The sequence below is a fragment of the Solanum pennellii genome, chromosome 7, assembly GCF_001406875.1.
Source record: "Solanum pennellii chromosome 7, SPENNV200".
NCBI classification, from domain to species: Eukaryota; Viridiplantae; Streptophyta; class Magnoliopsida; order Solanales; family Solanaceae; genus Solanum; species Solanum pennellii.
Genome location: NC_028643.1, coordinates 34,248,992 through 34,272,892, shown reverse-complemented (window position 1 = coordinate 34,272,892; position 23,901 = coordinate 34,248,992). Strand labels below are relative to the sequence as shown.

Genomic DNA, 23,901 nt, shown 5'->3' with positions numbered 1-23,901 from the left:
GACCCGACTGTACAAGGAATAGTGAACGCACCCGGATCTTCTTTCTTTTGTACTAGATATCTTGTAGCAATAGCACTACAATGTTGCATTCTATCATCATCCTCGAAAGTGACCGATCTTTTCTTTGTAACCAAATCTTTCATAAACTTGGCATAACCGGGCATTTGTTCTAGAGCTTCTACCAAAGGTACATTGATAGAAAGTTGCTTCAACATTGTTATAAAACGCCGATATTTACCATCCTCGGTCTTTTTCACTAATCTCTGATGAAGGGGGTGGTTTAGGCATGGGAATTACCTTTATAGGGACTTCTGCATCTTTTCCAGTGCTATATTCTGCTTCACCACTACCCTCTACCACCTAATAATTATCCTTTCTCAGATTTTCCTCATTAGACGGCATAGGTGGGTCAATGGTTTGCTTACCACCCCGAGTAGTGATTGCCATACAGTGTGCATCATTTTTCAGATTTTGGACAGTGTTGCTAGGAAGAGTGCCCGGTTGCCGTGTGTTCACTCACAGTCGCAGATAACTGGGCCATTTGCAACTCGATCTGCTTAATCGATATTGCATGTGTATCGACTTTTTGCCCAATACCCGCTAAATCACTCCTTAACTCTTTAATGTGCTCATCACTAGCATCGAACCTCCTCATCATTTTGTGCAACATATCCTCAACTCGCGCCATACTACCTCCACCATCCCTAGGAGTAACTTCACGATTTTGAGGAGGAACATAGGGCCCATTCCTATCATTTCTGTTACCATAGTTACCCCTGTTGTAGTTTTTGTCGCGGTTGTAATTTCCATATCGAACATAATGACCCTCACGGTTATAGTTACCATATATACGACCTTGGTTTCCTTGACCTTAGCGCCAATTCTCCTGATTAGAGCCTTGGGCACTCGGTCGGAAACACCCCGTCTGCTCATTTACCGCATAGAAATTCTCCTCACAATAACATTCATCATTTGGTGGTGGTGGTTTAGACAAGTAGTTAACTGCATTTATCTTTTCTGCACCCCCAGTGACATGTTTTAATACCAACCCAAGCTAAGTTCTCATCTGAGCCATCTCTTCATGAATCTCATTTGTGGCTGGGTTGTGAGTGGATTGCACTGCGAAGGTATTTCTCCCAGTATCTGACTTGCTAGTACTCTAAGCTTTATTATTCCGGGAGATTTTCTCTAACTTTTCAGCAATCTCGGCATAAGGACACTCCCCATAAGAACCACCCACAATAGTATCCAAAACCGCTTTATTATTATCATCGTGTCCCCGATAGAAGTATTCCTTCAGTGACTCATCATCTATGCGGTGATTGGGGACGCTTCTCAAAAATGAGGTGAATCTATCCCAAGAACTACTAACTGACTCTCCTGGTAGTGCCACAAAGTTGTTCACTCTGTCTTTGTGGTTTAGTTTTTGGAGACCGGGTAGTAACGTGCTAAGAAAACGCCCCTTAGTTGGTTCCAAGTGAAAATTGAGTTATAAGGGAGCTCAGTGAACCAAATAGCAGCCTCTCCCGTTAGTGAGAGAGGAAAGACTCTTAGCCCAATTACATCCAAATCCAAATCAGGCCTCCCTACACAGCTTTTACACACTGTCCTTACCTTAGCTATATGGGCATGTGGATCCTCAAAAGGTAGCCCTGAAAACAAACCTCTGGCAGTGAGCATTTGCATCAGGCTACTAGTTACCACAAAGGTGTGGCCTTATTGTAGAGGGGCCAAGACAAGTGGCCCATCAAAGTCTGCTATATTATCATAGCCTCTGTAGTATTCTTGAGGACGTGGAGCGGGATTTTGTCCCCTTTGTTGATTTTCACCTGGATCATCGGGTAATAACTGACCATGAACATCAACCGGAGCTGGGATGTTTTGGTTTGGATCATCATCGTTAATAACCAAGTTTCGATTCATGTTGCGTAGTGTATGCTCTAATTAGTGATCGTGGGGAAACAAGGGTTCTCTTCCTCTCCGTGTATTTGGCATATAAGGAAGATAGTTCTGCAAGAATAAAAAATAATAAACAAAGTAAAATTAAGAAAATATCGACTAAACTTTAATAATAAGTTTAAGTTAATCTAAAAGCTACTTTCCCCGGCAGCGGCGCCAAAATTTGTCACGCTCAAACTTATTTCTCAAATAATAAATAAAGCGGTTGTATTAAGTAAAGAACCCAACTAATGAGGTTGGATCGTTCCCACGAGGAAAATAGTTCAGACTTAACTTTAATCTATTATTACTATTATTTAGTCAATTATTTCCTTAGAAAACAAAAGACAATAAAAGGGGGGGTTTTATTTCTAAATTAATGAAAATAACTAACTAAATTAAAGTAACAACTAACAGGTTCAAATCTTGGAGTTTAATCAATTAATCAAAGTAACTAGGGTTTAAGTGTTCCCCACAGGTTCCTAACTTATTAATTCTAACTATAACAATTCTTTCCTAGTATCGTACATGTAAAGTGATAAGTTATGTATTTCTAAATCCTTGGTCCGGCATCTAGAAAATTTCACTCTGTACATTGGTCCGGCTACGTGTGTTGCTATACTAACCCTTATCTTTACCTCATATTAAGCATCGTATTCGATAATTGACTAAGTTATTATCTCATACCAATCAATACTAGCCTATTAGATAGTATACACTAAATCTATGTTGATAATTCTTTTCCTATTATCTACCTCCTTGGTCCGGCAAGTAGCATTAAGGCGAGTTCTAATGTTGGCCATCCGTTAAAAAGACTTCTAAACGAAAGAATTATCAATACATGCAAGACACTATTCTAGAATTGTTATTTTAGTTAGGTTTTACCTCATTATTCGCCCATGGTTCCCACAACCCTAGTTATGGAGTTTAGTTACCCATAGTCATAATTACAATATTCATATATGTAATATAAGAATTCATGCACTTACTTCAATGAGAAAGAATAAAATTTCAGAAGTTCACTTGATTAATCAATAAACGCACCAACAATCAATTCCAGAATAAGTGTCTCAATCACTGAAATTAATCGAGAACTAATGATTCTCCCAAAAGTCTCACATAAAAAAGTCTACTAACAAAAAGTCCAACCCCAAAAACGAGGTTTTTCCAACTATTTATAAAAAAACAAAAACCTAATAAAAGGACTCTAATTGCTGAAAATCTGTCAAAACGCGTCCGAGTCGACGGACCTCGTGACAGGCCATCGTGGTCACGACGGGCCGTCATGGCCTCCGTCATCCTATACTTTACAAATCCTTCTGTTGCTTTCTTCATTACCCTAGACGAACAGGTATGACAGACCGTTCCAAGCACGACGGTCCGTCGAGGGTCTTCGTTCCATAACACTTAAACTTCTTGGAATTTGTGTACTGGGACTACTCTATGATCATCACGACGAACAAGCAGGACGAACCGTCGTGGCTATGACGGTCCGTCATGAACTTCGTAATCCCACACTTACGTCAGACTTCCCCATCTTCCTTCAGCAGCTTCACTATGATGCCACCTACGGACCGTCACAGGCTCGACGGACCGTCACAAGCTTCATAGGTGGTAACTTTTCTGCATTTCTTGCTCAAAAACTTCTGCGTTCATCTTTAGACAGATTTCCTGCAAATAAAGAGAAACTTACATGAAAATCAATACAAAAAGGCTTTTGGACACACACTAAACTTAAGAAAAAAGCATTAAAAGTACCATGAAACCACGGTATATCAATTAACCATGGCATAAACTTGATTGATAAAAGTAATTTGAGACATTAACAGAATTTGACTCCTAGTTTGACTGTAAGAATCATTTAACCCCATGAGGAATTGCAACATTCTCTGAAATTGCAATTGCTCAAAAAAATCCTTAGATTTAGAACAAGTGCAAGAAGATGAAGGCATAATAGAATCATATTCATCCCAGAGATCCTTAAGTCTGGAATAATACACTGAGACAGAAGAAACACCTTGAACTAGAGTGAATATTTCCTTGTGTAATTGAAAAATATGAGAACTATTAACTTTGTTGAACCTTTCTTTCAAATCCTCCCAGATCAAGTGAGCATCTGAGCAATAGAGTACACCACTGTGTAAATCCTTGCTTACATTGCACAGGATCCATGAAAATACTATAGCATTACAACGATCCCACAAACGACTCAAATCTCCAGAAAATTATTCTCGTTTCACTGTGCCATCAATGAACTCAACCTTGTTCTTCCCAAGTATGACCAATTGCATGGATTTACTCCACAAAGTGTAATTGTCAGTTCTGGTAAGCATAATTCCAACATTAAGCGATCCCGGTGCGTCTGACGGATACAAAAACAAAGGATGTAGGTGATCTATCGTTGGAATCATCGTAGTAGATCCAGATTGTGTCCCTGTATCACTCCCAGTAACAGCCATTGAAGATCATAAAAAAACTATAAAAAAAAAACAGAGAAAAACCAGAGAACCTTATCGAATTTAACCTAAAACTCCTTGGAATTATAGAATCTATGAATAAGAATGCTCAATCCAGTCCCTAATTGCTTTGATACCATGATGAATTTATGAATCTGATGAAGAAATTGTTATAATTGAGCTAAGAACAAAAAGAACTTTCTAGAGAGAATTCATAGTTTCATACATTCTCAATGTGTGATGCATGTATTTATACAAGAACGAAAACTAACTCAACAAACTCTTAACTAACTCTAATTCAGTTGTAACTAACTAATACATAATTAGAACAACTAACAACTCAACTTAATCATGCTAACTAAGGAATATTTACACATTTATTTAATTCCTTTACATGTCATTTACAAGTTTTGATCACAGTAACAACATCAAAGGTTAAGTCAATTTAAAACTGTAAAATCAGTTAAGGCGGCTTACCTTTAAGTTCAAGCTTAAAGATGGTCTGCCATGACGAGTTGTGGAAGAAATACCTAGGTCTTGTATTTTCCTCTTATATTTGATTTTTCTATTGTTTTGTTTTGTCCTTTATATATTTTCTTTTCTTTTCATTTGGGTCAATTTAATTTGGACATGTATTTCTTGTAAATATATTGTTCATTACTTAATAAAATAGGCTCAATGACCTCTTTTTATTAAAAAAAAACATATATGTCAAATTTCAACAATAACATAAATAAATATGATTTAAATGGAAAAAAATAAGTTTATAACCTTATTCAATAAATTTTACTTTAGTTTAAAATAATACAATACTAGTAAAATTATGTTAATGAAAAAATAAACAGAAAATAATATTTTTTAGATATTACAAAAATACATGAAATAATAATTCAGCATATGAGAAGGAAAAAAAATAAAACAAAAATTATAATTTTAGAAAATATTAGAAAAAAATTTAAAATAATAAGAATAACTATAGAAATAAGAAGAAAATATTAAAAAGTGATTCTAACTTGTATTACCAACAATTTATAATCCTTTGAAGATGTGATGCCTATTATATTCGACTAGTATTCGTACTTGCTTGTTGTGCGGATATTTTAAATGTCATAAAAGTAATTTATGAAATTTATCTAATATATATAACTTTTTTGTTATTATAATGTTCTAATAGTTATGATCAACTACATTTTTTATGTTACAGTATATTTATGTTAAGCTATTATAAAGGTATTCTAATAGTTATGATCAATTATATTTTTTATGTTACGGCATATTTATGTTAAGCTATTATAAAGGTATTATTTCTTATAAAAAATAAAATTTTAACTCTCCATCTGAGATATTTATTATAAAAGCAAAAAAAGATAAATTGTTTTAAATATGTATAATTCAAAACTACAAATTTCAAAAATATTATCTACTGATTTTGATTCAATTAAAATTATTTTAATGGAAAATCATTAAATTTTAATTATTTATTTAATATTTAATAAAAGTATGAAAATAAAATAAAATATATAATTAAATCAATTGGGCTCTACTAATTATAGGATTCACTTTTATCATAAAAGCATGATGTGGATGAATTACTCGCTTGCATTTTCTCCTTCACAAATTGGAGATGAATATTTCCTCTAGATAGGGTTAATATTTGTTTGTTTCTACCACAATAATTTTGATAGAATGATGGCGAACTTATACTTATTGAGAGTGCTTTCTAATTCTACTTTGCAGTGAGCTCTGCTTTTCTTTTGTTGTGTTCTTATTTTTTCGCTTTTGAATTGACAAGTTTCTTCAACCTTCTTGATATTATCTTTGATATTAAAATGTTTGTTGAGTTGTAACAACCGAGCCTATCATGTATATGACTCATTGCTTATTGATTGTAATCTTTCATTGATCACAGAGCAGCTTGAAAGTTCTTAAAGGAGTTAAAAGTATAAGAAAATTTTGTTTAATAAGGAGCCTAAAAGGTGCAGTTGAAATGTGAAATTTACCTACTATCATATAAAACTTAAGAAGAAAAAAACTATTTTTTACTTATATTTTTTTGCAAATTTTATACAAAACATTTGTTAGTATTTTGAAGGTTCAACTATTTATCTCGAATAGATGGTGTACAAAATTGACAACAAATAAAATCACTCCATAAAATTGTTACACGGGCAAAACTTACCTAATAATAAAGATAAATGATTGAAAATATTAAAAATAAATAAATTTTGAATTCCTTTCAAAATTAATATATTTATCTAAGAATATGTACTATTCATATCCAAAAAAACATAATTGAATAATTCATTTATATGTTGTTTGAACCTTTAGTTTTTTTTAACAAATATCCATTTTTACTTTTATAATTACTTTATGTTAAAAAAAATTATTAATTTTTCGTGTAAATTACTTTGATTGGAGATAAATGAATTATTATGTGCCTATAATTTAGAAGAAGAGATTGTACACTTCATAAATTCGGTGCACAAAAAATTGGAACTTGTCTCAATAATTTTTAAAATTAATTATAATAATAATTGGAGGTAAATTAATTAATTAAATCATTCTAGGAGCAAATTGAATCTTGTAGTAGCTTAATAATAAGTAGTAAAAATATGTGGTTACTCTATTGTAATAAGTTATATTTAGTGAGTATACAAATAAATATTTTTTTTATGTAATAAAATTTTTTGTTTTATTATTTTTTGTTAATTTGTTATCAGAGTTTACGAAAAAGTGAAAATGTAATAGGACGTTTAGAAAATGCCTATTAATTTTAGAAAAAGAAATAACCATGGTAATATTGTTAGTTACTCAATTTTATATTCATGTTTTATTTAAATTAAAATTTAAAAACTTTTAAATTTGTAATTTAGAACACATTATTCAATTTCTTTTATCTTAATATAAACTTTATATTTTTAAGAGTAATATAATTTTGTTTATTATATAATTTTTTTCAATCATAAACTTAAAATGTTAAAAGTAGCTATATCACATTAATTTTAAGTAATGAAAATGGTTATATCACATTAGTTGTAAGTATTTCTTTTAAACTTTTTTAAATTTTAGTTTCAAATTTAATATCATTACAAATAATTAATTATTGTTTCTTTTGTGGTGATGAGATGTACAACTTTCACTTCTCCTATACTTATATTATACTTGTATGTTACACATATTTTTAAAATGTAATAATTTTTTAATTTTAAAATAACTGATATAATACTTATAAATTATTATTGAGTAAACAAATTGCATATATAATTATTTATAATGTTTTGAATTTATGTGATTAAAAATTAACCCAATTATATATTTTAAATACCAAATATTATTGCAACATCTTCTCCTTCTTTAAGTATAATAAAGATAAATAACCTATATTTTTGTTAATTAAATAAATTTAAGTTCATTAATCAAATTTAATCCTAATATTTTAAAAAATGTCTACTCTAAACTAAAATATAGTATGCAAATGTATTGCAACCTATTTAAAATACTCCTTTCTAGTTTAATCTTACAAAATAAGATGATTTTACATTCAATCAATATAAAAGTATAAATAAAAGTACAAACAGAAAAGAATTTCAATAACCAATAAAAATATTGTATTATACTTTAAAAATATGCATATTTTAAACTGTATTGAAAGTACTAGACATCGTAGCCCGTGCAATATGTTACTCTTTTACTTTTTATTTAATTTTGTGATAATAGATAAAATTTGAAGAGCTATTTTAATTTTTGAATATTTAATTTGTTAGTTAGTGCAATCTATATTAATGTTAATGTCGTTTTTAAATAATATTTATTATTTTCTCTATTTTAATTTATGCAACATAGACATAATTTTGAAAGTCAAGCAAATGTTTTACACACGTCTTTTAAATATCTTAATTAGTGGTTCATTAGTTGATTTATAGTTCGTTCATGTAATTTTTAAATATTATATGTTATCTTCTTTTTTTTCAATTCATTTGACATTAATAAAATTACGAAAGTCAATCATAAAATTGTTACTTATTATTTATAGTATCTCCTACGTAATTTTTAAATAATACATATTATTCTTTTGTTTTAATTTATATGGCACAAATAAAATTTAAAGATTCGGCCAATTTTTTTATATATGTTTTCGAAAATATTTGAAAACATTAGTTGTTGAGATTTATAATACTTTTTGTGTCAATTTCAAATAACACATGTTACTTTCTTTATTTCAATTTATGTAGAAATCAAATATATTTTTATGTATCTTTTAATTATTGTTATTAATAATAACTTTAGGTGATTTTTAAATATACAAAAACTTGAAAATAATTAAAATGATCTTACATGCATATTTACCTACTCACAAATCAAAATAAATGTTTAATACATTTTATATATAATTTTAATTTAAATTATGTTCTATCTTTTTAAAAGCTTGTGTTTAGTCCAATGTAGAAAAAACACATATGAAATGCTTCACAATACTGAAATGCCCTCTAAAGTGCCAAAACAGGCATGTTGACCTGCTGCCTACTTTGGCACTTCAACTCCCTTTTATAATATAATTTAATACATTTTATATATAATTTTTTAATTTAAATTATAAATCTAATTATTATTTTATACTTTTTTAAAGCTTGCGTTAAGTCAAATTTAGGGGGAAAAACATATGAAATACTCCATGATACTGAAACGCCCTCCAAAGTGCCAAAGCAGGCATGTTGACCTGCTGCTGCCTACTTTGGCACTTCCACTCCCTTTTATAATATAGTAGAATAATGAGATAAAGAAAAAAAAAGTTTCATACTCGTTAGATAGTCGACTATTAATAAAAATAATAATTAAATAATTATGATCTAAGTCTAAATAGAAATATCATTAACAAAAACAATAACATTAACCAACTAACATGTTTTAAATTTTTATCTTTTAATTAACTCATATTTTTCATAAATAAGAAAACTAATAATCCACTTACAAAAAGGTCACACCTAAAAATATGACCTCCTACATAACTTTTATGATTTTAATTAAAATTTAAAAATATTTTAATTTTAAAAATTAAATATTAAAACTTTGCAAACTTAATGTTATATTTTGTGTGACAGTAAATAATACTCTTTACCATTCAAAACACGATGAAAATAATAATTAAATTAATATTATTTTAAAGGATACAATTGCTAAGTTTTATATTTAATAATAAGTATTATTTTTATTTATTTTTTATCACTTCTGAAAAACAATATTATTTATTTAATTTTTCATCTTATTTGACTTTAAAGAATTTTATAATAGTAAATATCAGAAAATGACAACTCAAGCTTCTAGAAAAGAAGATAACATTGTCAAGAAGAAATATTAAATCAAAAAGAAAATTAAAATTTCAGATCAAATAGAAAACAAAATTAGACAACAAATTTTAATTTTTTTACTTGTGACCTATAAATTTTAAAATTTGAATAAGAAAAATATATAAGGGATAATCTATGAAAGAAATATACTTATATGACAAGGAAGTTTTATATAGTTTATCAGAAAAAGATAATTGTTTGAAAAAGTTACTTATGTGGATAAGGAAGTTAATAGAAGTTACCTATTTATCTTCTGCTTGTTTTCCTTTTATTTTGCATGAATTAGTTACAATATATAATTTAATATTATTTAAAACAAACTGAAACTTATCTCTTAGCAAAATTTGATGGAAATTTAGTTGTAACTACTTGGATTTTTTTTTATTTTTTTATTTAAATAAAAAACTTAATTGACAAATTTTATTAATTTAAATTAAAAAATTTAAACTCTCAACTTTCACATTTAAACAAATTACCCGTTTATATTTAAGAAATTCATAAAAATGTCAATTATTTGTTTTTGAAATAAATATAAAATTTTAAAATAGTTAAATGAATGTAAGTTCTAAAATGGTTAGATAAATGTAAATAATAAAGCTACAATTAATTATATTTAAGATTAAAAAAAAAGGGAAACAGTTTATCCCTAATCCTAACAACGTGTAACATTTTCTAAAAAAATTTAAAATTTAAATTGGAAAAAAACTAACAACCACAAATTAAATTTTTAAAATTGAAAATTTTATGTACATATCACTTTTTCTTTTTTTATTAAAAGAATATAAAATATTTGTGATTGATCGAATAATTATATAAAGATGTGAAATTTTATAATTTTCTTTTTTATTAGAAGGATATAAAAGATTTGTAATTAACCGAATAATTATATAAATATGCGAAATCATGTAATTTTCTTCTTTTATTAAAAAAATATAGATGATTTGTGCTTGACCGAATAATTATACGATGGTGCGAAATTATGTACTATATAATTACCTATTAGTATTTATTTGCAAACAGGAGTAGGCGGCGGAACTACAAATTTAGGCATTTGGCGGTTTATCTTTGGTGAAAATTCGAATTATTTGGCGCTAAAACCCTAATCTCCATTTCCATCTTTACCGCTCCCCACTTTGATCATCTCATAAAATAAGATCCACTTTTTTGTTCTTCAGTATCCTCTCATCCCCATTTTGATCCAACAGATTCATGGAAAGCGATGACGATTATCAGTCCTTTTACATGCTGGAGGAGGTCCGCCGTCCCAGGTTCAAACGTTTAAAGAAAGCCTCCAAAAATCAACATCCTCACTTCTTTGACTTTCCTAAGGTTGATTTTTCCAAATTGGAAGCTTTAGAACAAGATGAGATGAAAGTTGGATCTGTTTCTGAGGAAAAGGGCGGTGATAGTACGGAAGATTCTGCTCAACTCCTATCACGTGAAATTGACATCAGATTTTCTGATGAGAAGCATAGTGAGGACTTTGATGACAAACATGTTCAGCACTGCAAAGAGGTTAAAAGATCTCTAGAATTTGGCCAGGACCATGAGCAGTCTCATGGCAAACAACATAGAGAAATTGGGGAAGATTTGGTATCTGATGATGTGGCAAAAGAGATACATGAAGAGATTGGGGGAATTGACCAAGTGAATATAGAGAAATTGGGATTACAACTGGATGACAAAAAGAAAATGAAGAAGAAGAAGAAGAGATCTAAAGGTGACTTTGATAGAGAACTGAAGTCTAAAGAACTGGCTTCGAACAAAAGAAGAGAAGAAAAGGTTTGTTGAGCACATAACATTATTTGATACTCAATCTCTCTTGTTTGAGACATAGTTGTTGTGGTTTATTTATGTATACACAACTTTGTAATTTGTGATAATGCTTGCATGTACATATGTTAGTTTGACATTCTTGGGTTTACTTGTTGACGTACAGGAAAATAAAGCATTTCTTCAGCAGCTTCATGTTGATACTCAGCGATTATTGCGAGGTCTGTATGTATTTACTGTTTTTGGTACTTCCTTTCCTCTGGCTAATTTTGATTGGATGTGAAGGTTTAGTTTGTCATTTCTATTGTGTTAGTGATAGTTGAATAACTTTTGAAAGTATGATTGAAATGTTAACTTGATGAAGAAAAGTTGTACTAAAGTTGAAGGATTGGAATAATTTAATAAATTTGGATTTTTGGAACTTGCTAAAGTTGTATTGAAACAAAATGGTGTCAATCATTTTGAAGCTTCTTATAATAAAGTGTCATATAAATTGTTATAGAGGAAGTGGATCTTCTTTCTTATGAAAAATGCGTACTTGTACCAACTGTGTCAGACATCATGGAACTCACGTTTTTTTTCCTAACTTGTTCAGAAAGCAAGGATGCAACATTTAAGCCAGTACCAGTTGTACATAAGCCAATATCCTCAGTGCTGGAGAAGATTCGGAAAAGGAAGCTTGAAATCTCGAAAAAGTCTGTAGTAGTCGACATTTAAGCAAATACGTGTCTTATTAAAAAAATCTTTTAGGTTGTGGTTTCTCACTTTTTATCTATACATTTCTATTGTTACTTTGCTAGCAGGACCACGATGCTAATCAGCAACAGTTCCATTCACAAATTTAGTGCTGCAAGAGAGGTGACAATGGAAGTAGACGCAAAGAGCGCATACTCTGAAGAGCCGAGAGTTGACAAACTGGAGATAGAGATGGATGGGGAAGTGGATGCACACGGCACAGAAACGGGCAGGACTACAGGTGCCTCCAAAATTGATGGAATTTCAGTACCTTCAATAAAGAGAAGCAGTGAAATTGTTCTTGATGAAATGGTGAGTGAAATTGCTGCATTGAGTTGAGCTTTGTGTCTGGTCTGGGTGTTGTTTCTTTTCACAATTGAGTTGAAGGTAGTTTCTGTAAAATAATTTAACTTGGACTTCAATTTGTGACTTGAGAACTGTTTAAGGCCTTTACTTTTCAATCATTTGGATAAGCATGTCTCATTTGTTTAAATTTTGCGAGCTGTTTGTAACTGTTGTTGAAATGTAACATTGAATTGGGTTTTGTCTAGTTCCTTCTCTGGCTGAAGTAGGTGCTGGATATTGTTAGTGGAAGAAACTGTTTAACATGACTCAGGGAAAGAGACCAACTTTTATCGGATTTGTTTTGAACCAAATCTAGTTTTGATAAGCGTACATGAGACCCATGCCTTTTAAACTCTAATGCCATCATTGTGCTATGAATTGACATGGAGTAGGTACCTTTCAACCTCATCCAGGTTAAAGATTGTCAATGTGCTACCTGAAGTCTGCAATCTATATTGATGGCATTTCGAACTGTGGTAGAACCTAGAAACATTAGAGATTGGTGTTTGAAACTGAATAAGATTACAAATTGTTAAGTGCTGCTGCTATTATCTCACTGCAGGCTTTGGATGAAAGGCCCAATGCTGTATTTAGAGCTCCTGTTGATGACACTCAGGTAGTTTCTTATCTTTTCTATTAAAAAGGGAGCTATTGTTAGTAACACCAGGTTTGCAAATAGCCAAAGAAAATCTGAATGCTGGAGCTTTTTCAATTTGTCAGGATCTATTTGATGATTCTGAACCAACTGGCAGTAAGGATGAGATACTTGATGACCTGGCCTCTAGTCCTTCAGAAGCAGTAATGGCACCGTCTCTCCTTGCTTTGAACTTGAAGTTTGATTCTGTCCCTCCAGATGAAAGGTAATTGGTTCGGGAAAGTATCTATGCATGCAAATCTAATAATGTTTTACTGCAACCTAGGCTGGAAAAGCTCCTATTTTCTCTTTTGCAAAGGATCATATATCCACAAACAAAAAAGTTTATTTGTTTGTTGTCATTATTTTTATGCTAAAATATGTCAGCTTCGTTATTGCAATTAACTCCAGAAAATAAAAATATTTCCCTTTCAGAAGTTCATCAGATGAGGAGGATAATGACAAGGAGAATATTAGTCCGTATATAAAAGGTGGCAGCGGCAGCAATTCTCCAAAGGGAGACCCTGTTAAAGCATTTGTTGATGATGAAGCAGAGGAAGAAGATGACAGTGATAATGACCTAATCCGGTTTGGTGATGATGAAGACGATGATGATATTGATGGTTCTGCTGAACGCCATGATATTATTGCCACTGATTACAAAGAAAAGGTAATTGATAATGAAAAGCGGAATGAACTTCATCAAAAGTGGCTTGAGCAGCAGGATGCAGCTGGAACTGAAAATTTGCTGCAACGGTTAAAATGTGGTGTACAACAAAAAGAGACGATGTCGGTTGATGATGAACCAGAATGCGAAGAGTGTGAAGAAGAGGTCAATGGCATCACTGACATGGATGCAGTACCTAAGAGTTCTACTCGGTTGAGTTCAAAAAAAGCTAAGCAAATAATATTCCAGATGTTTGTGGATAAAGATGACATATTCTTATCTGATGAAGACGAGGAAACTGAAAAGAGGGTTGTCAAGCAGCGCATTCTTTATCACCCTGTGAGTTTGCAATGTTGGATTTGACACACTGACACATCACATTAACCTTGTGTTATATTCTTTGCTTTACAAACATAGTCTTTAATTTTGTTTGATAACTTACTCAGCTTTACTAAACACAAATCAGGAGGTTACAACTGTAGCGTCGCCTATTGAGGATGAAAGTTCCAGTGAGATATTTGGACTAATAAAGAAGCTTAATACTGTGCCGGATAAGAGAAAACCAAAAGCATCCTGTAGGTGTTATCCCAACATTTATAACTACTTGTTTAAGTATGATTCTTTTAAAAAGAATGGTGAAGTACTTTTATTATTATGTTTTAATTGTCAGCATTATTTCCTTACATTTCATTGCTGTTGCAACTTTGCAGCGTTCTTTGATACAGTGCTAGGGGATCAAAAGAAAAAAAGCTCTTTGAAGGTAAAAATTGTCTTAGTGAGTGTTTGGATTGGCTTATTTCAAGTACCCTCTTTTTTTTTAAATATATTTTATTTTACTTTTTGAGATGTTTGGAAAGACGAAATGTTCTTTTAAGCTATGTTGCTCGGACTCTTCATAATTTCATTGGGTGTGTGTTGAATCCATTAAAAGTAGTGCATTTTTTATGGATCCGACACAAGTACGGCAACATTTTTAGGGAGTCTAAGCAACTTAGCTTCTAAGCAATTCTTTTAAGACTGAAAAAGTACAAATAGCCAAAAGTTGGATATTCTCAACTTATGACTTTTAACTTTGTAATATACTTGAAAAAAACATCCAAACACCCCTTAATTTACTTTTGTAACTAGAAACATGAAACTTAGGTTGGGTGTAATTTATCCACTAATAAAAAGCTATCAAGAAACATTCACTTAAACTCTTAGAATCACATTTGATTGGACTCTACTCTTACAAAAAGTTAGCTTATTTTTGTATCCATTTACTGATTTGGAATTTGAGAAGTGATTAACTATGGACCTAAATGTCATTCTATCCTTGCCAGATAATAGCATGTTGGTGCAGCTGTATCTGGGGAATATATTTTCATATTTTTTGCATCCTAGCACAACTGCACAAGTACCATTTGGTACACTAAGGCCTTGCAGTTGGGCACCAGTTTTCTTCCCCCAGTTATATTCAAGTTCTATGGTCCAACTATTGCATAGCTCTTTTTCTTTTTCCTCATTATTTCTTTTTATCTCTATTCCTTGTTTAGACATTGTATGACTAAAACTATGCGTACATCTGCTGATTGTTTTATTCTGTAGTCCTCTTTTCTTGGACGAGTTACAAATCATCTTCCATCATCCCATAAACAAAGTTCAACTGTAGTTCGTTCTTTCATCTTTGGACGGGATGACAGCAATAGCCGAAGCTCAATGTCGATGTCAGAGGATTCTTCAGATATGGTAAATCTTCATAGTAGCTTCAAATTTGTGCATCCCATCACCCATATAGTAACTAATATGTAGTTTTGTAATGCTTCCAAGTTCTAACTAAGATATGTTTTTGATTTCATGGTTGGACTCTTGATCTTTTTATTTTCATCAGATGATTGGGGAATGAGACCTGACTTACCTGTTGTTGTGCTGCTGATGTTCCTCCATTATTATTATTATTATTACTGTTATTATTATTATTATTATTATTCCATTTGATAAGCCCCTCCCTTCTACCCATGTCTCTGCTCCTCAACTACTATCGTCATATAGTCCAACTCTAGCATATGCTATATTATTCCATGTCTATATACAGTGAGAATCTAGGTAGATGAGAATTTCCTGTGGTATAAGTATGCCTATCTGGAGGATATTTGACTTTTCTCCTAGTAAGAAGATGCCTATCTGGAGGATATTTGACTTTTCTCCTAGTAAGAAGTAGAACGTCCCCAGAAGTTAAGAAACAAGATATGAGCATTAATTGAAAATGCATATTCAATAACTTAAAATACTGTAAGAAATCATATCATGGATTGCTTTTGTGTCGTTGTTATCCATTTAATACTATAAAATTGATATTGGTTTGTAAGGACATATTCAATCTTTGTTTCAGGTGGTGAAAGAAAACCTTCGAAACAGGAATAGTACAACTAAGTTTGGAAGCTTTCAGGCCAAATCAATTAGTCAAGGTAAAAATGCTGCTGCAGGAACAACATCAGCTGGTGCTCCCTTATTTGAGATATTAAAGCGATCTTCAGCACCATCTAATGTATGCTCTCGAGATGTTTTGCTTGACCTTCCTAAACCTCTCCTTGCTGATCTTAGAGTTTCAAAGAGGTCCAAGGCAGAAGAGAAAATATAGTTGATTTGTTTGTGTTTTTCCTTTTATCGTTTCTCTTTTCTCTTTCTCCAGAAATCATGGAAGAGTATTGTGAGTCATCTGAAAACAGTGAGAGGGGTGCCAGTTCAAATTTTTTATTTTGTTTGTGTGAATAATACCTTTGACAAGTGCGGTGACAATACTGTACTTTTTCAAAGCCAAAATTTAACACACTCCAATTGCTACATTAAAAAAAGGAACGGACTCATATCTCATTCAAAAGTTTATTTATGTTTTCTATTCATTTATGCCATTTCTATTTGAGAAAGAATGACTATGGTTTTGCAAAATTAATAATTTACATGTGGTTAATTATGATTAGCTGAAATTATTAATAAAATTAATTTTTTAAAGGAAAAAGATTTATATATGTCACCAAATTTTGAGAAAAGATTTATATATCTATCCTTTAAAAGTTTGATTTATTTATGTTAATTTTAATTAACAAATAGTGAAATGAATTAATTTTATCGAATGAAAATGACATATAAATCAAACTTTGAAATGATAATATAGATAAATCTTTTCTCGCGTGATGATATGAGTCTTTGCCCTTTAAAAAAATATTTTAGATAGTTCTAATACTGATCAATCAATTTATTTCTCTTCAATTGGCAGACCAATTTTTTCCATCCTACTTATATATATATATTGTTTTTTTGGAAGTAAAATTTCTCATTCATTAGCCATAAAGATGGAATAATGCATTAAAATATATCTTTCCGATACTCCATTTAGAGTGCTTACATTGAATAGAAACACACCTAGAAAAAGAAAGAACAATGAATGACTATTGTTTAGGGGTCAATAGAGTTCAGTAGTGTCATGATGAAATCTACTAATATTCACCAGTAGGTTAGTCAAAATCATAACTCCAAATCAAAAGCAATAGGCTATTACACGGAAGAGAAACATATAGAAAATAAGAAATGAACATCAAAATAATGAAATATCCCAAAGACCTAGTATCAGTCGCTAGTTAATTCAAATAACTTTAAAGTACAAGATAAATACATATATTTATAGATGCGTCTCCAAATGCAATATAAAGACTAGTCCTATTCAATATAGAGAGAGATTAGCAACTCCGAACGTTAGGAGCTCACCCCAATCTTAGAATCCACAAGCTTTTACTCACGAGACACACATTAATGGTGAAAATTCGTACTATGATCATCAGGGGACAAAAGTGTAATATGAGCACCAAAAATAGATACTTAGTAGGCATAGAACAAGAGGTACTTAGTAGGCAAAGACCAACTGATCTCCAAGGACAACATGTAAGTAAGGAACGTACAGTATAATAAAACTGAACAAAAACATAAAAATAGAATAAAACAAGCAAGTAATCGAGACAAGGAAACGTAATTGGAGGCGCTAGCCCAACAACCAAATCACTACAATAGTCAACTAACCAGATATATAACAATGATAACCACCATTATACATTACAACAATCAATAGGTCAATCCAACCCAACCAGAGGGGAGGAAAATCAGTTTGGAAAATGAGTAAGAAAAATTAAGAATAGTCGAAGGGGAAATTTATCTTCTAGAGGGTAAATTTAAGTCGATTTGGGGATTTCCGTGCATATAGGGGCGCAAACGATAAGATTAGTAACAACAGGGGTAAGAATAACATCATTTTAATGGTAAGAACATAATCAACTAATAAAGTTGAGGAGTATTTTTGATTATTTTCCCTTTTATCTCCAATTTCAAATTGTTATAGAACTCTTTATTAGCATTAGTGTGATTTATGTTCTCATATTGAAGATATGAATCACTATCTATTTTATATTTTCTAACCTTTATCTATCCATTTTAAACTTATTTTTGTTATTTTTTTGAGTTGAAATTCAATAAGTTAAATAGTAATATGTTAAAAATTATTGAGATTTAGTGGGTTAAATTGAACGGTTCATGATTCCCGATTTTGAACCCATTTGAGCTAAAAACTAAACTTGAACGGGTCATGACCTAACCATATTTCTACATCAATCCATTTTAATATCTCCAATTTCAACTCAACCCACTCAATATTAATATCTCCAATTTCAACTCAACCCACTCAATAGACATACTGGAGGAGTAGCAGGGATTAATTTCTAAAATAGTGGACATTACTCGGTGACATTCACACTCAACAGTCACTCCATCCATTTAAAAAAAAATGACCCAATTTGACTTCGAATGAAATTTAAGAAAAGAAAGAAGACTTTTTAATTTTGTAGTTCCAAATTAATGTTATGTCAAATGTACTTAAATATTCTTTAATCTTGTGACCTTAAACATGTCATGTGAAAAATTGAGGTTAAAATGTTGTCAAAAAAGGAAAGGGATCATTTTTTTTTAAAAACAGACCAAACAGAAAATGGAAGCATTCTTTGAAAACGGAGAGAGTAAATAATTGGGTTCCCTTCAATAATAAACACAAATAGACAATATTGTTTCCAAATGGTAGATAATAACAAATTAACAAAAGTTTGGTAAAATGGAGAATTAAGATATGAAAATCCATAGCAAGTGAAGACAAGAGTGAAACTATGCACTACTCTTTTAATTATGATTACAAATGCACAAGCTACTAACGTAAATTCAAAATTTCAATATTTTTTCAAGATGTGCATCGCATCTGTAGAGTGGAGGGAATGTACCTAGTTGACTATCATATACCAAAGTTTAATTGATCAATCAAATAAAAAAGGCAAATAATAGTTGACTATCATACCAAGACTAATTGATCAATCAAATAAAAGGGCAAATAATAGTTGACTGTCATACCATACTTATAATTTACCAAGTACAAAAACCGACTATACGAGTCGATAAAAACTATATACATCCACCGCAAAATATTTCACTCAAGGTCTCAGCAATACATTTTTGAAGCTCCCTCCTAATAAAGAGTGCTTCAGTACATATTACTACTTCCTTTGTTGACTGTTATCGTTTATAGTGCTCATAAAGAGTCAGTGAGCACGAGTTACTCTGTGGCAAGGATTTATTTAGAGACAAGCCTGAGCATCTCTCCAGCAAATATTCAATCAAGAAATCTTGCTAAAGAGTATTTGAGCACCATATTGAGGTTGTAATGTCATAGCCTGAGTCGGAGCATGAACATATGATGGGGAAATGCAAAAAGAATATTGCTGAATGATCATTGACAGGACTACTTTAGCCTCAACAAGAGCTAAGTTTTGGCCCACACAGATTCTGGGGCCTAATCCAAATGGGAAAAATGAGGCTAAATGTTTCCGTGACTCAGCAAATCTCAACGGGTTGAATTCATGGGCATCATCTCCCCAGATCTCCTTGTCGTGATGGACAGCAGTCATGGCCAAATAGAACTGTGTATTCACTGGTATGTCAAGGTTTCCTAACTTGACATTCTTTGATGCTTGCCTCATCAACATCACAGCTGGCGGGTAAAGTCGAAGTGTTTCATTCAATATCATGCTCACCTGCCAATCAGACACCTCATCATCTTATTGCGAGAAAAATAGGGATACTATGCACTATCTTTGCAAGTATCATGAATGCATAATGAGTATAGCATGCTCATACTTGGGGACACAAGGCTTATCATGAGACTGTTAAGGAGAGTTGCCAGAAAAACAAAAAAATAAGAATCTGCAATAACAGCTCAACTTACAATCTTGAGATCAGCTATATTCTCTGCAGTAGAAATCCCATTTCTGCAAGCACGAACAACTTCTTCCCGAGCCTTGCTCTGCCATTCTTGATGCAATGCCAACAGAAGAAAAGCCCATGTCAGAAAATTAGCAGTTGTCTCCTTTCCTGCAAAGTAGAATGTCTTGCATTCATCAATAACCTCCTCTATATCCAGTTTTTCCTGTTTGTCATCCTGATTCTTGATTGGATGCATTAACAAAGAAAGCAAGCTTTTTGAATTGTTTGCTGTTATGCTGCAATTGTTTAACAACATTCTAATTGCATCTCTAGTTTCCTTCTCCAGTCTTTTCCTCAATCTGTTCTTCTTGGTGGGTAAAAATCTGAATCCAGGAGAAAGAAATGACATGATTTATAGTGAAAATAATGAAGCAAATAATTGCTCTAGGATGATGAAACCATATTTTCAAAAAAGGGTACTAACAAGACTCCACCATTTCAACTCAACAAAGACAGTGAGTTGGCTTAGACATGAATGCTTAGTGTCATCTCATGTGCCAATTGGCAATTAGAGCTTTACTAATAGTGGCAAATATTGTGTTTTTATCGGTATTGTAAACATCACTTTGCATAAGACAATTGCAGATGTCAAAGGGTCATTTAAAATGGAGTTCATATGAAAGGGTTGTAGTGGACATTTTGAATAGAAAAAACAGTCAAACTGGTGGTATTAAAAGTATACATTGGACAATTTACAAAAGCATATCTTATCTTTTAATTGTTTTGTTGGTAATCATTGGAAATCACGACAATCCTCGTAGCTTGAAGCGTGCATATGGCACTATATTTCACCTGGTGTAGGTGTATCACAAAAATTCAACAAACTCGCAGAAGAACTAACAAAGATTTTTCTCATATCAAAGAGGAACTTTTTATCAAATAGTGGAAAATCCAACAATATAACAAGAAGAAAAGGAGTATTTCTCAATTGGTTGTCTTTCTCCCAAAGATAGAATGTACATAACGGGAGAAAAATCTGACCATAATAGGATAAGGAAATAATAGTCCGTTAATTCAAGTAATGAGCCAGAGGCTACAATTTTGAAAAAATGGCTCTCACAAGGAATTTGTACAGTTCATTGTAGGCTCAAAATATAGAAGTGGTTCTGCTAAACAGGATTTAGATTAGGTCTCCGTGCACAGTGGGGGGACAAATCCACCAATTTATCTTCAGGAAAAATGTCGTGTGCGAGAGCCCACAAAGAAAGCTTTTCCTAGTCCATATGGGACACTTCTTTTTTAGAACCTTTTTTATTTTCTATCATGTTTTTTTCCCTCTTACTTTTACATGGTATCTCTCTATAGAACAGAAATGATATCTACTCTAACTCAAATTTGTCTGAGAAGTTAAATCAGTGGGAAAAATTGGTTGGCAATTCGTTATTACCAGCAAGAGCGCACTAAATGCAATTTGACAGTCTCATAGGAATCTCAGCTACAGATATTATTCTATCACCAAGCACATGCAGTTTCTAACTAAGAAGTTATAAATATGGTTACACTTAAGAAAAAGAAATCAACAGTAAAAAATGAAATGCATTTGCATTTGTTTGCTCTAACCTTTACATAGCACAATTCATACAAGGAAAAAGTGGTAAGGGGATTATAACATAAAAGAAACAATACATGTAAGTTTGGTATTCAACAAAATCAATATAAGGTGAGATGCATCATACAATCGATAACGAAATGCACCTGAATCCAGGAATATAGACACTTCGTATGGCCTCTAAAACAAGGCTCACTTGCTGGTCTTGTAATTCAAAAATACGCTTTCCCTCCTCAAAACTACTTCCAAAAGCGGTCCTAGAAATGATGTCTGCTGAAAGTTTGTGAAATTCTTTGTGTACATCGATCTCAAACTGGTCTCTTGCACTAGTTATGTTTTCCCACTTGTTCAACAACTTTGTTGTGCTATCAACCATCTCAGAAATCCAACCCTGAGAAAATGGACAGATGCCAATTGATCAATAAACCAAACCGTAACACACATACAAGAATCATTTAATTAGGTACAATATTTACACAATGCATTGCACTCATATATATCACAATACAGAAAACCCCCTTCCTTAGACTAGCTAAATATTGTAATTGGTGTGATTGGATATGATTTGTAGAGTGTGAAAGTCATGGAGGATCAAAACGACAACACTTTAGTCCAGTATGATGTGGATACTACTTGTATCAATCTCAACAAAATACATAGGCGGAGCTAGCATTAAGAGTTTGGGGGTTCTAAATTCCCTTTTAAAAAAAGCGAGTCGAGTTCGAACACACAAGTCTAGTGTAAAAACATTTCTTTCCTTAGCAGTGACTCATCAATAAATTTTATTAGGGATTTACAAGTTAATATACTTCTAGTACAAATACATGATATATGTGAAAAAGAACTCCGCCTCTGAGTTGAGACATAATCCTTTTTGGTCAATTTTTCATCCATATATATTAGAGTAATTAATTAGAAATAGAGTACCTTTACTATCTCCATGTTAAAGGCGTGGTTGCTGATCCTTCTGTGAATAGCCCATTTGTGACCATCTAACCCAACAAGCCCATCTCCAAGCAGGAGTTTTGACAAAGGGTTATGTTTGATTTTCTCAAAGGAAGTGGTGTTGACCAATATCTCCTTTATGAGATTTGGATCAGCAATTGCAACCCTAGGTTTAGAACCAAACCAGTAAAGAAAATTCTTGCCATAAAGCGTTGACCAATTATAATAGTGTGGCATTACACGGGAAACTACTATTTCATGATTATGAGTGAAACAACTGGACTTTGATTCAGCTTCTGTTATCATCAATCTTCTAATCTTTGCTGTGTTGTTCAAAATTGGGCTGTAACCTGGTCCTTCTATGCCTTGTTTCTTCAACTCATGTTCCACTTTTAAAGGGATCCATATGATTTTGTATATCACTTTCAACAACAAGATCAACACTATAGCTAGTGCCACCAACAGCATCATTGCATTTCCCACCATGAAAATGCCCCTCTGCCTCGACACCATTTATATTATAAAAAAATATTATTTTACTATGTCTTTTGAAATGGTTTTGATTGATTTTAATAAACTTCACACCATTTTTCCACTTACACACCAAAACTAACATTGATACAATCATTTAAAAAATAACTAACTCTCTCATTTTAAAACTTTTACCCAATTTGATAGGTTACATGATTGTCAGGCGCCTTGAAAAAGTAAAAAAAAATCAGTTTTTTTCTAACTTTACTATAAAATGTCATATCATGGTGCTTTTTTTTAATTCTTAAATCTTGTTTACATAAACACTTGTTTCAATATTATGATCGTTTTGATTATTTGATGCTCTTCTGCTTCAAAAAGTTTTATCTTTCGAACCAATTAATCAATTGCCGAAAATTAGTTGTAACTCGCTCTAATTGTAATAATATGAAAATATTAAATCTTTCCATAATTTATAGTTTCAATATAATTTATTTTTTGGGAAAAGGGTCTATCCCTCAACTTTGTCATTTAGAGCTGATATACCCCTTGTTATGAACGTGGCTCATATATACCCCTACTTGTAAACAAATGGCTCACATATACCCTTTTCCTTTAACGGAAATGAAAAAAAATATAATTTTAATCTAAATTTTTATTATTTTTTTCTAAAAAATATAATCCTCGTCAAACATATTTTTTTTGAATTTTTT

The 23,901-nt window shown here is 31.7% G+C and overlaps 2 protein-coding genes across 6 annotated transcripts; one reads left to right on the top strand and one right to left on the bottom strand.

Moving 5' to 3' along the window:
• The first annotated feature begins 10,772 nt into the window (after positions 1–10,772).
• On the top strand, positions 10,773–16,775 carry LOC107023991. Of its 5 annotated transcripts, none has more exons than XM_015224854.2 (11): positions 10,773–11,521; positions 11,679–11,733; positions 12,108–12,207; positions 12,316–12,559; positions 13,155–13,208; positions 13,313–13,452; positions 13,665–14,232; positions 14,360–14,468; positions 14,604–14,653; positions 15,481–15,621; positions 16,265–16,775. In XM_015224854.2, exons 1-11 carry the CDS (start codon positions 10,949–10,951, stop codon positions 16,511–16,513), a joined length of 2,283 nt encoding a protein of 760 aa, XP_015080340.1. In that variant the 5' UTR covers positions 10,773–10,948; the 3' UTR covers positions 16,514–16,775. The 5 variants fall into 5 exon arrangements, with proteins under 5 accessions (XP_015080340.1, XP_015080339.1, XP_015080337.1 ...); XM_015224853.2 differs by having other exon boundaries at positions 12,313–12,559; XM_015224851.2 differs by having other exon boundaries at positions 12,313–12,559; positions 13,662–14,232.
• Positions 16,776–19,255: 2,480 nt separating this feature from the next.
• Positions 19,256–23,308, bottom strand: LOC107024141 (cytochrome P450 734A1-like). The gene is made up of 4 exons (XM_015225047.2): positions 22,700–23,308; positions 21,919–22,163; positions 20,186–20,546; positions 19,256–19,994 (listed from the first exon to the last, which is right to left on the bottom strand). Exons 1-4 carry the CDS (start codon positions 23,228–23,230, stop codon positions 19,578–19,580), a joined length of 1,554 nt encoding a protein of 517 aa, XP_015080533.1. The 5' UTR covers positions 23,231–23,308; the 3' UTR covers positions 19,256–19,577.
• Positions 23,309–23,901: the final 593 nt, after the last annotated feature.

What these genes read in the sequence shown, in the direction of transcription:
- LOC107024141 (XM_015225047.2), bottom strand. Translation starts at nt 23,230, where the DNA reads ATGGTGTCGAGGCAGAGGGGCATTTTCATGGTGGGAAATGCAATGATG. An exon ending in TTAACATGGAGATAGTAAAG is followed by an intron (nt 22,164 to 22,699) that starts GTACTCTATTTC and finishes CCATTTTCTCAG; the next exon opens with GGTTGGATTTCTGAGATGGT. An exon ending in ATATAGCTGATCTCAAGATT is followed by an intron (nt 19,995 to 20,185) that starts GTAAGTTGAGCT and finishes TCTGATTGGCAG; the next exon opens with GTGAGCATGATATTGAATGA.
- LOC107023991 (XM_015224851.2), top strand. Translation starts at nt 10,949, where the DNA reads ATGGAAAGCGATGACGATTATCAGTCCTTTTACATGCTGGAGGAGGTC. An exon ending in AAATTGTTCTTGATGAAATG is followed by an intron (nt 12,560 to 13,154) that starts GTGAGTGAAATT and finishes ATCTCACTGCAG; the next exon opens with GCTTTGGATGAAAGGCCCAA. An exon ending in AGCGCATTCTTTATCACCCT is followed by an intron (nt 14,233 to 14,359) that starts GTGAGTTTGCAA and finishes AACACAAATCAG; the next exon opens with GAGGTTACAACTGTAGCGTC.